We start from the raw sequence: 13,320 nt of genomic DNA, 5'->3' as shown, positions 1-13,320 counted from the left end.
AGTGAGAACAAGCGGTATTTGGTTTTCTGTTCCTGTGTTAGTTTGCTGAGAATGATGGCTTCCAGCTTCGTCCATGTCCCTGTAAAGGACATGAACTCATTCTTTTTTATGGCTGCAAAGCACTTTTTTTTTAAACACCCCAGTCACATGCAGTCGGTCACAGAGACTCAGGGACACGCTGGTAGAACCCCATCTCCATTTTACTTATGGGTAGACACACATGTTCCCACGCACCCCACCCCTCCTCCTGGCCCAGCCTCACCTCCTCCTGTGTGGGGTGAGGGCAGGGAACAGATGAGGATAGGAGCAGGCGGGGAATGAATGGGGCTTTGGTAGGTCCTGAGCCTCCCCCAACTGCCACATACTTTCTCAGGCCCGCCCTGGGAACCCCTCCCCAGCTGAGGAGGTAGGTGAGAGCCGCTGCTGTCTGTGGGCTGCCAGCCCACTATGTTCTTCTGCAACCAGGAGGGCCGACATGGGCTGTGTGTGTACTAGGGGGTGTCACGAGTTCACTCAGTAAACCCTCCCCTGTGGGGTGCCAACCCTCTGCCTCTCACTCCTGATGGATGGCTCACGCTGCCACCGGGGACAAACCGCTCTGTGTGGGACCAGGGGTTGCATTTCTCTCTGGGCCTGGGATGCCTGGGGTCCGTGGGTCCCCACGGACCACTGGGCACGGACAAGCTGACCCCACCAGGCAGGGAGCAGCCAGAGAGAATGAAGGGCAAGGAGGCGGCTGAGGCAGAGGGAGTCGGCGAGAGGTGCAGGACATCGGTGGACTCGGCCCCTGATCTTGCAGGTGACCCCAGGCCGGGTGCAGCCCCTCTCCGGCCTCAGTTTCCCCCTCAGTGAATGAAACCCCTCCCAGCTGTGACATGGGAGTTACTCTTTCCTGGAGCCCTTCCCTAGCCCCCTTTCTTCCTTCAGACATTTCTGCAGCAAGTGCTTATTGAACACCGACGGCATACCAAGGACCCAGCGGAGCCTGGGCCGGTCCGGAGCCTGGGCCGGCCCGGCGCTTCAGCGATGCGGTGCCTTCTGTGATTGACATCTGCGGCAAGCGTTGCCGGCGGGGGTCCCAGGAGCTCCCCAGCCAAGGGCCGCGGGTACTGCAGGGCTGCGTGGGGCCGCAGTGCCCCCTGGCGGCAGAACGGGACATGAAGGGACTCGGTGCGCGCCGCGTGGCTTGCAGCCCAGGTGCCCTGAGCCCACTTCCACGTGGGCACTCGCTTCCCCATGGACGCGGCCCCTCTCTAGCAGGCCTCCTGGTGACAGCACTGGCTCCTGAGGCCACTGTCGGTGCCTGCCGGGACCCCACTGCCCTCCCTCCCCGATTAGTCTGCAAGGCTGTCCCCTCTCCCAAGCTGTGGTTTGGGGTGTGCCAGGGAATAGAGGTTTCAGGTCTCTCGGCCACTGCCCTGGCGCCTGGATCTCAGACAGTCACCCTGGGGGCTGCCCAACATGCCAGGGGAGCTGACACTTGGAGAGTTTCCTCAACAGGGACCCCAGGCTGTGCCTGAGGCCAGGGAGAAACACGCATGAGGCCGTCCCACAGTCCCCACCGCCAGGAGCACGCCATTCCTATGTGGGCAAGAGGACCCCAGCATGATTTGAAAATGACTACATTGTTTCCAGTGAGAACCACGTAACAATGGGCAATAAATGGTCTCCAGATTTGCACTTTAGCTTTGAAGCCAGCTAGTGAACGTTCTGTTATCTTTGTTATTTTTGATTTTTAGAGCCAGGGTCTGACTGTGTCTGCCAGGCTGGATTGCAATGATGCCATCATAGCTCAGCGCAGCCTCCACCTCCCGGGCTCCAGTGATCCTCCTGACTGAGCCTCCAGTGTAGCTAGGACTACAGGTATATGCCACCATGTGTGGCTGATTTTTCTTTTATTTTTGGTAGAGAGGGTGTCTCTCTATGTTGCCAAGACTAGTCTTGAATTCCTGGCCTTAAGCGAATCTCCTGTCTCAGCATCCTAAAGCGCTGGATTACAGGTGTCAGCCACTGCACCCGGCTGCCACTCTTTCCTCATTTTATTTATTTTTATTTTTTGAGACGGAGTTTTGCTCTCGTTGCCCAGGCTGGAGTGCAATGGCACAATCTTGGCTCACTGCAACCTCCGCCTCCCGGGTTCAAGTGATTCTCCTGCCTCAGCCTCCCGAATAGCCGGGATTACAGGCACCTGTCACCACACCTGGCTAATTTTATTTTATTTTATTTTATTTTATTTTTTTTTTTTGAGGCGGAGTCTCGCTCTGTCGCCCGGACTGGAGTGCAGTGGCCCGATCTCAGCTCACTGCAAGCTCCGCCTCCCGGGTTTGCGCCATTCTCCCACCTCAGCCTCCCGAGTAGCTGGGACTACAGGCGCCCGCCACCTCGCCCAGCTAGTTTTTGTATTTTTAGTAGAGACGGGGTTTCACTGCGTTAGCCAGGATGATCTCGATCTCCTGACCTCGTGATCCGCCCGTCTCGGCCTCCCAAAGTGCTGGGATTACAGGCTTGAGCCACTGCGCCCGGCCTGCTAATTTTATATTTTTAGTGGAGACAGGGTTTCACCATTTGGCCAGGCTGTTCTCTAACTCCTGACCTCAGGTGATCTGCTCGCTTCAGCCTCCCAAAGTGCTGGGATTACAGGCATGAGCCACCGAGCCCGGCCTCCATTTGTTTAAATACCGTTTTAGGCCAGCTGTGGTGGCCCATGCCTATGATCCCAACACTTTGCGAAGCTAAGGAAGGAGAATTGCTTCAGCCCAGGAGGTCGAGGCTACAATGAGCTGTGGTTGCACTGTTGCACTCCAGCCTGGGTCACAGAGTGAAAACCCGTATCTATTTAAAAAAATAAAGGCTGGGCACGGTGGCTCATGCCTGTAATCCCAGCACTTTGGGAGGCCGAGGCGGGTGGATCACTTGAGGTCAGGAGATCAAGACCATCATGGCTAACATGGTGAAACCCCGTCTGTACTAAAAATACAAAAAATTAGCCGGGCGTGGTGGCAGGTGCCTGTAGTCCCAGCTACTCAGGAGGCTGAGGCAGGAGAATAGGAGAATGGTGTGAACCCGGGAGGCAGAGCTTGCAGTGAGCAGAGATCGCACCACTGCACTCCAGCCTGGGCAACAGAGCGAGACTCCATCTCAAAAAAAAAAAAAAAGAAAAAGAAAAAGATAGTGAGGGACCATGCCAGGTGCAGAGCGAGCTTGGCACCCTCTCTCCTCCCTCGGGGCCATGACCAGACCACATTCTTCAGAGCAGCCGGGCCAGTGATTGGCAGATCCCGACAGCCTGGTCTGCCATCCCCATGTGGTCACCGACACAGGGTGGAGGGTGATTAATGATTACCTTTGCTCTTTGCTCTGATGAATCCTGCACCCTGAGTAAAAGACAAAGCCCCGGGCCGGGAGTGGTGGCAGGTGCCTGTAATCCGAGCTACTCAGGAGGCTGAGGCAGGAGAATCGCTTGAACCCAGGAAGCAGAGGTTGCAGTGAGCCAAGATCATGTCATTGCACTCCAGCCTGGGCAACAAGAGTGAAACTCCATCTCAAAAAATAAAGAGAAAGTGCCCCCCATGCCCTCTCAGTGCCTGTGTGGTGCAGCCCCGAAAACTCCCCTTTTCCCTCCTTCCTGCCCTCCCTCCTCCCTGCCCTCTGTCCTCCCTGACCTCCCTCCTCCATGACCTCCCTCCTCCCTGCTCTCCCCTTCTCTGCTCCAGGCACAGGAGCCTCCCCTCTGTGCCTCCTACTCACCAGCATGGTCCTGCCTCAAGGCCTTTGCACAGGCTGTGCCCTCCGCCTGGAACACTCTTTTTTTTTTTTTTTTTTTTTTTTTGAGAAAGTGTCTTGCTCTGTTGCCAGGCTGGAGTACAATAGTGCTATCTTGGCTCACTGCAACCTCCACCTCCCGGGTTCAAGCAATTCCCCTGCCTCAGCCTCCCAAGTAGCTGGGATTACAGGCGTGCACCACCACACCTGGCTAATTTTTTGTATTTTAGTAGAGACGGGGTTTCACCATGTTGGCCAAGATGGTCTCGATCTCCTGACGTCATGATCCGCCCACCTCGGCCTCCCAAAGTGCTGGGATTACAGGCGTGAGCCACCCACCCAGCCTTTTTGTTTATTTTTTTCTTGAGATGGAGTCTCACTCTGTCACCCAGGCTGGAGTGCAGTGGCACGATCTCCACTCACTGCAACCTCTGCCTCCCAGGCTCAAGTGATTCTCTTGCCTCAGCCTCCCAAGTAGCTGGGACTCCAGGCATGTGCCATCATGCCTGGCTAATTACTGTATTTATAAGTAGAGACAGTGTTTCACCATGTTGGCCAGGCTGGTCTCGAACTCCCGACCTCGGGTCATTCGCCTGCTTTGGTCTCCCAAGGCGCCGGGATTACAGGTGTGAGCCACCACGCCCAGCTGACCACTCTTTCTTTTTTCTTTTGGAGACAAGGTCTTGCTCCATTGCCTAGGCTGGAGTGCAGTGATCATGGCCAGGCATGGTGGTGCGTGCCTATAGTCCCAGCTACACAGGAGGCCAAGAGAGGAGGAATTCTTGAGTTGAGGAGGCTGAGGATGCAGTGAGCCATGATTAAATCACTGCCCTCCAGCCTGGGCAACAAAGCCAGAACCTGTCTCATTAAAAAAAAAAAAAAAAAAAAAAAAAAAAAGGCCAGGTGCAGTGGCTCAAGCCTGTAATCCCAGCACTTTGGGAGGCCAAGACGGGCGGATCACGAGGTCAGGAGATCGAGACCATCCTGGCTAACACGGTGAAACCCCGTCTCTATTAAAAAAAAAAAAATACAAAAAACTAGCCGGGCGAGGTGGTGGGCGCCTGTAGTCCCAGCTACTCGGGAGGCTGAGGCAGGAGAATGGCGTAAACTCGGGAGGCGGAGCTTGCAGTGAGCTGAGATCCGGCCACTACACTCCAGCCTGGGCAACAGAGCGAGACTCCGTCTCCAAAAAAAAAAAAAAAAAAAAAAGTGTCTCCAGACAAGACCCAGAGGCCTGGGCACAAAACTGCTCTGGGTTGAGAATAACTGAGTTATATAATATCAGGGTTTGTGGTTTATCCTGCTAACTTTTTTTTTTTTTTTTTTTTGAGCCAGTTTTGCTCTTGTTGCCCAGGATGGAGTGCAGTGGCGCGATCTCAGCTGACTGCAACTCCTTCTGCCTCCTGGGTTCAAGCAATTCTCATGCCTCAGCCTCCAGGGTAGCTGGGATTATAGGCACCCACCACCATGCCCGGCTAATTTTTGTATTTTTTAGTAGAGACGGGGTTTCACCATTTTGCCCAGGCTGGTCTTGAACTCCTGACCTCGGGTGATCCACCCACCCCAGCCTCCCAAAGTGCTGGGATTATAGGCATGCACCACTGCGCCCACCTGGGGGAGTTTTAAGAGAAGCAGGCTAATGCAAATGGGCCAGACAACTAGTTCGGGAGGGAGGGGAAAAAGCACTGTGGTTAAGGACAAGCATTTCCGAGGCTTGCACCCATCCTGGCCATGCAGGTGGACCTTGAGTGGGTGAATTAGCCTCTGGGCCTCGGTCTCCTCATCTATATTACGGGGCTGGTTGGCACAGCTGGGATTCGTGCCTGATTAAATGGAACAGTGCCCTCGCAGCCCCTCCCTGAGACACGTGGAGCGCAGGTCTGGTCCGGGTTAGCTTTATTGGAGCCTCCTAGCAGGCCAGGTGTTTCAGGCACCAGTAGTGCTGCAGGCACGGGGGTCTGTGGTGTGGCCAGCTGCAGGTGATCTCAGTGGTGGACTCCGAAGTGTACTCCAGAGAGGTCCCGGAGTGACAGGGGACCAGCTCGGGCACTGAGGTGCTGCTGGCAGGCTGTTTCGAGGATTGCTTCTGGCACTGTCCACTGGTCTTGGGGGCTGTGTCCTCTGGCTCACCAGGGGGCTTGCTGGGAGGCTGTGTGGGGACGTTGCTGCTGCTGGGAGACTGGACCACAGGTGAGACCGGGCTGGAGGTGATGTTGGGTGGCTGCAGGGGCCTCGAGGATGGGAGGGCTGACTGGGAGGGGCCAGAGGAAGTACCAGGCAGCTGGGTGCGTTGCCGAGACCGCTGGGAGCTGCCCCGTGCCCGACGCTGGCCCTGGGCCTTGCCATGGCCAGAGCCGGAGGGCAGCTGGCCCTGGGATTCAGAGCTGGGGGTGGCCGAGGACTGGGACTGGGACTTGCCCGAGGTGGCATTTAAGGAGACCCCCAGGGCCTTGCCTGGACCCGAGGGACTGGCGGGGGCTGCCGTCGGGAGATGCGCTGAAGACTCTGTGGAGGCCTGGGAGCCCGGCGCGGCCCCCTCCTCACCAGCCGGGAGGTCCCTGCGAGACCCGTGGGGCTGCTTCACTTGTCCTTTGGCTGCAGGGTCTGGCTTGGCTTGACTGCAGAGAGAGGGGCAGGCGGGGGAGGGTGGTGAGGCAGGCCTGGGCTCTGCCGAGCTGCCCACAGGTGGAACTGAGGCTACTGGACGTGAGCATGGAAAGTCGAGGGGCCAGGCAGCCACCCTCAGCAGAGATAGTGTCGACCACACGCACGCTTTCATGGTCACCTATACACAGAGGGGTGCACACAGCACGCACATGTGCAGTCACACACACACACGCTCACACACATACATGCACACGTCACATGGACACATGCACGCACTCACACACGTGCACACACATGCACACCTGGTCACACATGCACGCACTCACACATGCACGTGTGCACACACGCACACGGTTGTGCACACATGCATGCACGCACATGCATGCACTCACGCACACACATGCACACGTGGTCACACATGCACACGTGGTCACATGCACACACTCACATGCACGCACGCACACGCACACGTGGTTGCACACGCATGCACGCACACGCACATGCATGCACACGTGGTCACACATGCACACGTGAGAAACCATGCTCACTCCCGTGCTCACTCATACACACATGGAAACACCAAACATGCTTGAGCCTTGCACACACATGTACCCTCATGCACATGACAAAACATGCACGCACAATAACACATGTGCAACAGCAAACATACGCTCAAACACATGCACACACATGCACACACAGCTCCTACCTCCCCACGGGTTACGTACGGTCAGCTTCCAGGGGAGTGGAAGGCCCGGCCACAGCCGCTGGGGTGACGCCTGCCCGGCTACGGGCCAGGGCCTGCAAGACTGGTTCCCGGAAGCGTGAGAGAGAGAGGCGGACAGTGAGAGGGGGCGGCCAAGATGCCAGACAGTGGGCGGTCAAAGTCAGAAAGGGAGGCAAGGTGGAGACAGGTCTAGACCCAGGAGACGGTCAGAGGCAGGCGGGCTCCTGCAAGCACCCACCGTTCCTGGTTATTCCGGCTGCCGTGTCCAGGGCTCGCCCGCTGAGGTTGTTCACGATTCTGTCCACGGCCCCGTGGTGCCTTAGGAACAGCGGGCGCACGACGCGCTGATACAGCATGAGAGCCCCGTTCCAGGGCCTGGGAGCCATGCAGAACAACAGGAAGGCGCACTGCAGGGCAGGGCAGGAGTTACACGCAGCCCCACCCAGCTCTGTGCCCCTGGAGGGGAGAGAGGCTGCACTACTCCACCAGATGCCCACCCTGGACAGGAACTTGGTCTCCACCATCAGACACCCTTTGGGGGGGCCCTTCACCATCAGACATCCTATTGGGATGGGCCTGGGTTTTCACCATCAGACACCCTTCAGGGTGAGCCCTCCACCATCAGACATCCTGTAGGGTGGACCCTCCACCATCAGACATCCTTTAGGGTGAGTCCTCCACCATCAGACATCCTATTGGAGCAGGCTTGGGTCTCCACCATCAGACACCCTTCAGGGTGGGCCCTCCACCATCAGACATCCTGTAGGGTGAGCCCTCCACCATCAGACATCCTGTAGGGTAAGCCCTCCACCATCAGACATCCTTTAGGGTGGGCCCTCCACTATCAGATACCCTTCAGGGTGGGCCCTCCACCTATCAGACATCCTGTAGGGTGAGCCCTCCACCATCAGACATCCTTTAGGGTGAGTCCTCCACCATCAGACATCCTATTGGAGCAGGCTTGGGTCTCCACCATCAGACACCCTTCAGGGTGGGCCCTCCACCATCAGCCCCTGGACAGGGCCCGTTTCCCCAGGGAAGGGACTGAGTCTTCCCCTCACATCCCCCATCTCCTGGTATTCTTTCCTCCGGACCTCCTGGCCCCAACACCTCCCAGGAATCCCCAAGCCCCATGCGCTCCACGGCTGCACCCGCCCTGGCAGGGCCCACCTTGCCCACGTAGTAGAAAGGGAACCAGGACAGGAGTAGATCGCTGAAGAACTCGGCCAGCCCGAACAGGGCGTACACCACCCAGTAGGTGAGCCACACAGTGTCGTCGTCCTTGCTTGGGCTCTCGATAGCTTTGATTCTGCAGGGAGGTGCAGCAGGGTCAGGGGCTGCCCGGGAGCCCCCAGACCCCCCAACGTGGGCAGCCAGCCGTGCACTCACGAGGCATATGCGGGGTACACAAATCCGATGAGATTGCACAGCAGAGACGCTCCGTAGCCGAACAGCAGATACAGGCTTAGCAGAGTGACGGCTCCTGCGGGAGAGAGGTGGTGGTGTGCCAGGGCCAGGGACCTGCTGAATCCCCATGATGGTACCCAGGCCTCCTTTCAGTTGACAGAGACTGCAACCGTCACCTCCTCAGAAGCCTTAGTGATGCCTCTAGGATGTGTCCACTGCCCCCGAAGTGTCTGTGCATCCCCCCATCGTGCCCCTAGGCCCCGAGCCTTGTGCCTATCACTGGTCAATGTGTTCATGTCCCCCACCAGGGTTAAGAGCTCCCCAAGGGCAGGCAGGAGCTTGATACTGGGCAGTGGGAGTGGGTGCAGAATAGCTGTCCAATAAAGTGTTTGCTGAGTGAATAAGTGTAATCTGGCCAGATGGTGGCTCACGCCTGTAATCTCAGCACTGTGGGAGGCCGAGGTGGGCGGATCAGGCAGGCAGACCACCTGAGGTCAGGGGTTCGAGACCAGCCTGGCCAACATGGTGAAACCCCCATCTCTACTAAAAACACAAAAATTAGCCAGACTTGGTGGCGGGCGCCTGTAATCCCAGCTACTTGAGAGGCTGAGGCGGGAGAATCGCTTGAACCCAGGAAGCGGTGGTTGCAGTGAGCAGAGCTTGCACCAGTGCACTTTAGCCTGGGTGAGATTCCTTTTCAAAAAAAAAAGAATGAGCATAATCTGCAATGATAGCCATCTCGTTCCAGGCCCTGTGGGAGGCGCTGGGAAAAGAGGCTAGTGTTTCAATATAAGGGATGGCAGAAACCTGCAAGGGAGGCCAGCCTGTCATGAAGACTTGATTCCAGAGCTAAAAAAGGCAACTGTTTCATCTGTTATCTTAGTTCAGGGTTTCTCTGCCTTGGCACTGCTGATGGTCAGGGCCGGGTCTTTCTTGGTTGTTTTAGGCGGGGAGGGGAGGTGGCTGTCCTGGACACTGCAGGGTGCTGAGCAGCGTCCCTGGCCTCTGCCCTCTCCATGCCATCAGCTCCCCAGTCATGACGACCACAGATATCCCTAGACATCACCCAGTGTCCCTGGGGCAGGGTGGGGGGCAGTACTACCCGCCCTGTCTTGGAGGCAGCAAACCCCAGCATTTCGGTCCCCGGGTGGAGGAGAGTCCTTTGGTTGGCTGTGCACTCACCAGCCGGCACTGAGCAAGGCTGTGGCTGCATGGAGCCTCAGTTTCCCCCTTGGTAAGTGGGAGTAGTAATGGCCCCTGCCTCCTATGGTTTCAAGTTAACAGAGAGGGCTGGGCACAGTGGTTCATGCCTATAATCCCAGCACTTTGGGAGGGAAGATGAAGTAGGCGGATAGCCTGAGGTCAGGAGTTCGAGACCAGCCTGACCAACATGGAGAAACCCCATCCCTACTAAAAATACAAAATTAGCCGGGAGTGGTGGCGCATGCTTGTAATCCCAGCTACTCAGGAGGTTGAGGCAGGAGAATTGCTTGAACCCAGGAGGCAGAGGTTGCGGTGAGCCGAGAACATGCCATTGCACTCCAGCCTGGGCAACAAGAGCGAAACTCTGTCTCAAAAAAAAAGTAATAATAACAAGTTAACAGAATGCCTTTCTGCACGTTTATTTTTATTCATTTATTTATTTTTGAGATGGCGTCTTGCTCTGTCGTCCAGGCTGGAGTGTAGCGGCGCAATCTCAGGTCACTACAAGCTCCGCCTCCCGGACTCAAGCGATTCTCCTGCTTCAACCTCCTGAGTAGCTGAGCGCGCCACCATGCCCAGCTGATTTTTGTATTTTTAGTAGAGACGGGGTTTCACCATGTTGGTCAGGCTGGTCTCAAACTCCTGACCTCAGGTGATCCACCCGCCTCGGTCTCCCAAAGTGCTGGGATTCCAGGCATGAGCCACCGTGACCGGCTCTTCTGCACATTTATTAAGTGCCTTCAGGTAACTATAACACAGTCCCAGCAAGGAGGGTGTTCAGAGGAAAAGGTGTGTGTGTGTCCAGCTCAGCCCCAATCCTGAACCTGGCTCTGAAAAGAATGACTACGACAGCTGCATTTATTAAGCGCCTATTGTGTGCCAGGTTTTGTGCTTTCCCTGAATTATCTTATTCAACAGCCAGAACTGGGGCTGGGTGGGTGGGTGTTGCCCAAGGTCACACAGGGAACCTCCATGCTTCAGAGAGCTTGGACAGCCTTCTTCCTCCTCCCCTGGAGCTGCTATCTGCAGAGTGAGATAGAGGCCACTTCCAGACCAAAGGGCAGAGGCCCAAGTCCCTCCCAGCCCCCCTACCTGCTTTAGTCTTTATCTACAAGCACCCGAGGTCAGGGGTAGGAGGAGTCCCCCAGCTGGGAGGCTGCGTGGCCTCCCGGTCACTGTCCTCTGAGTTTCTTCGTATGTTACCCAGGGGTGTGGGATTTGTGGATTTAAATGAGGTGGGAGAGGGGGGATGAGGGAATGCTACCTCCCCCCAGGCCTGGCTTGTGGGGAGGAGTGACTCCCAGGGCGTCCCTCCCCTAAATCCCTGTTCCTGCAGCTTCAGCAACGGGAGGATGACCTTGGACATCAGAACTGTGGAGGGGGGCCCAGCCCCCACGATTAGCAGCAGATAGGACTGGGAGTGAGCGGGGTGGAGGGTTGTATGCCTCAGACACAACAGGCGCAGAGGCAGCCCCTGCCTCCCTGTGCCTCAGTTTCCTCTCTGGTGACAGTGCCCCAGCCATCCCCTCCCTGCTGCCTGCCTCCTGGGCGCTCTGTGACCTAAATTCCTGCCCACTGGCCCCAGAGATGTGGAAAGGCAGGGCAGAGGCCAGGGACCTGCTCCCGGGGACAGACACAGCCGGGCCATGCCCATGCCACCTGCTGTGCTGCACATGAGTCCAGGCACCTGGGGACCTCCAGGGTCTGGACACAGACTTCAGACTGTTCTGGGGCTGCCTGGTATGGGAACCCCCAGATGGTGGGAAAATGGCGGGGGGACTGGACTCCGGGGATCCACCTGCAGAAGGTGCTCAAAAAAGTGGCACTGTCCTGTACCCAGAACACCCCAGGCCCAGAGCAAGTCCTTTCGAGTTATTCTGCAGAGCTTCCTGGAAGAGAAGGCAGAGCCAGTGGGGCTGGGAGCAGTGGCTCCCACCTAGAATCCCAGAGCTTTGGGAGGCTGAGGCAGGAGGATCGCTTGAGCTCAGGAGTTTGAGACCAGTCTGGGTAACATAGTGAGACCCTGTCTCTTAAAAAAGTTAATTTTAAAAAGTTTTAGGCCAGGCAAGGTGGCTTACACCTGTAATCCCAGCACTTTGGGAGGCTGAGGTGGGCGGATCACCTGAGGCCAGGAGTTCGAGACCAGCCTGGCCAACATGGTGAAACCCCGTCTCTACTAAAAATACAAAAATTAGCCGGGCATGGTGGCGTGCGTCTGTAATCCCCGCTGCGCAGGAGGCCGAGGCAGGAGAATCGCTTGAACACAGGAGGCGGAGGTTGTAGTGAGCTGAGATTGCGTCACTGCACTCCAGCCTGGGCGGCAGGGCAAGACTTGGTCTCAAAAAAAAAAAAAATTTAAGGTGGGGAGAGAGGCATTTAAGGAGCGCTTACTACATGCTCTTGCTGTTGTTTTGGAAAGGGGAAGGGGTGCGGCGTCACCAAGGGTGAAAGGCCCAGAAGAACTGTAATGGAGTCACAATCGGGGTGCCTGGATCTCCCGCTCTGTGGGGCCCCAGTCCAACCTCCCCACATCACAGCTGTCAGACAACCCAATCCCGTCTTAACAAATATTTACGCGCGGTGGCACTAAGCCATTGAGCGGGGGAAGGTGAGCTAGGGCAGGAAAGGAGGAGGAAAGGAGAGTCCTGAGCAGCCCCCCCGGGACGGTCCGTTCCCCTCCCCGCCTGGAGCCTCCCCTCGGAAAAACGGGAAGATCTCCACTGTTGCAGCCAGGCCAGGGTCCACGGGGGTAGGGGGACGGCGAAACGCGCAGGACACTGGCATCCTGTCCCCTCCGGGGCCACTGGGCAACTGGAAGAACCGGACTTCGTCATGGCAGGCACCCAGCGCCCAGAAAGAGGCGGCGGGGGGTGGCCAGGGATGGAAGCTAGAGAGGGGTGGCTCGGGAGCAGGGTCGCAGGGCGCGGGCAAGGGAGGGGTTGCGGGCGGACCTCGAGGTCCCGGTCACCCCGCGCGCTCCACGAGCAGGACCGGACCCCGTAGCCGGGGAGGGAGTCAAACCTGCGATCCCCGGGCTCATGGCCTCAGTGTGCCCGTCGGAGAAACGGGCTAGAGCCGACGGCTCACCTGCAGCCAGATACCGCTTCTCCAGCCCGGTCTTGGCCTCCAGCGCCCCCAGCACGTCGGTGACCAGGTTCCTTTGCTCCAGGAAGCGCTCCACGCGCTGGCTCAGGCCGTCCATGGCCCTGACGCGCCCGGGGTTGGCTGCTCGAGCTCGCCCGCGGACCCGCGCACCCACTCCGCTGCACGCGCGCCGCTTTCCCGCAGCCTGAGCCGCGCTGCTCCGGCCCGGCGCCGGTGTCCGCCCCCGGCCCCCCGCCCGGACCAATGGGAGGGCAGGGCGGACAAAGGAGGTGGGGCCTGCCCCGTCTCCCCCGCCGCATAGCCCCCTCAGCCGCTGCTGCCGCTGCCCAGACCCCGCCGGGAGAGGGCGGGGCGCGCCGGCCCAGGGCACCGATTGGCCGGGCCGGAGCGAGACGTAGCTGATTGGAAGGGCGGCGTCAGGGGACGGGATTATTGGCTGAGGGGTGGAGCCAGGGCGAGGAGAGGCGCGAGTGGGGGCGGAGCCGGTGGGTGGGGCTAAAGAAAAATCC

The 13,320-nt window shown here is 57.9% G+C and overlaps 2 protein-coding genes and 1 long non-coding RNA gene across 4 annotated transcripts in view; 1 reads left to right on the top strand and 2 right to left on the bottom strand.

Annotated features, from left to right (window-relative positions):
- Positions 1-13,320, bottom strand: part of MIER2 (MIER family member 2) — a 993,207-nt gene that overhangs the window by 383,035 nt on the left and 596,852 nt on the right. The window lies entirely within an intron of this gene.
- Positions 67-1,685, top strand: LOC115899028. The gene is made up of 2 exons (XR_004058633.1): positions 67-799; positions 928-1,685. It is a non-coding gene; the product is annotated as an uncharacterized LOC115899028 (long non-coding RNA).
- Positions 5,642-13,169, bottom strand: REEP6 (receptor accessory protein 6). 2 transcript variants are annotated; one of them, XM_030935079.1, is made up of 6 exons: positions 12,794-13,169; positions 8,486-8,579; positions 8,267-8,405; positions 7,335-7,503; positions 7,098-7,178; positions 5,642-6,380 (listed from the first exon to the last, which is right to left on the bottom strand). In XM_030935079.1, exons 1-6 carry the CDS (start codon positions 12,906-12,908, stop codon positions 6,343-6,345), a joined length of 636 nt encoding a protein of 211 aa, XP_030790939.1. In that variant the 5' UTR covers positions 12,909-13,169; the 3' UTR covers positions 5,642-6,342. The 2 variants fall into 2 exon arrangements, with proteins under 2 accessions (XP_030790939.1, XP_010373193.1); XM_010374891.2 differs by lacking the exon at positions 7,098-7,178.

Source organism: Rhinopithecus roxellana, chromosome 8, assembly GCF_007565055.1.
Source record: "Rhinopithecus roxellana isolate Shanxi Qingling chromosome 8, ASM756505v1, whole genome shotgun sequence".
In the NCBI taxonomy this organism is placed as follows: domain Eukaryota; kingdom Metazoa; phylum Chordata; class Mammalia; order Primates; family Cercopithecidae; genus Rhinopithecus; species Rhinopithecus roxellana.
This window is presented reverse-complemented; position numbering and strand designations above follow the sequence as displayed.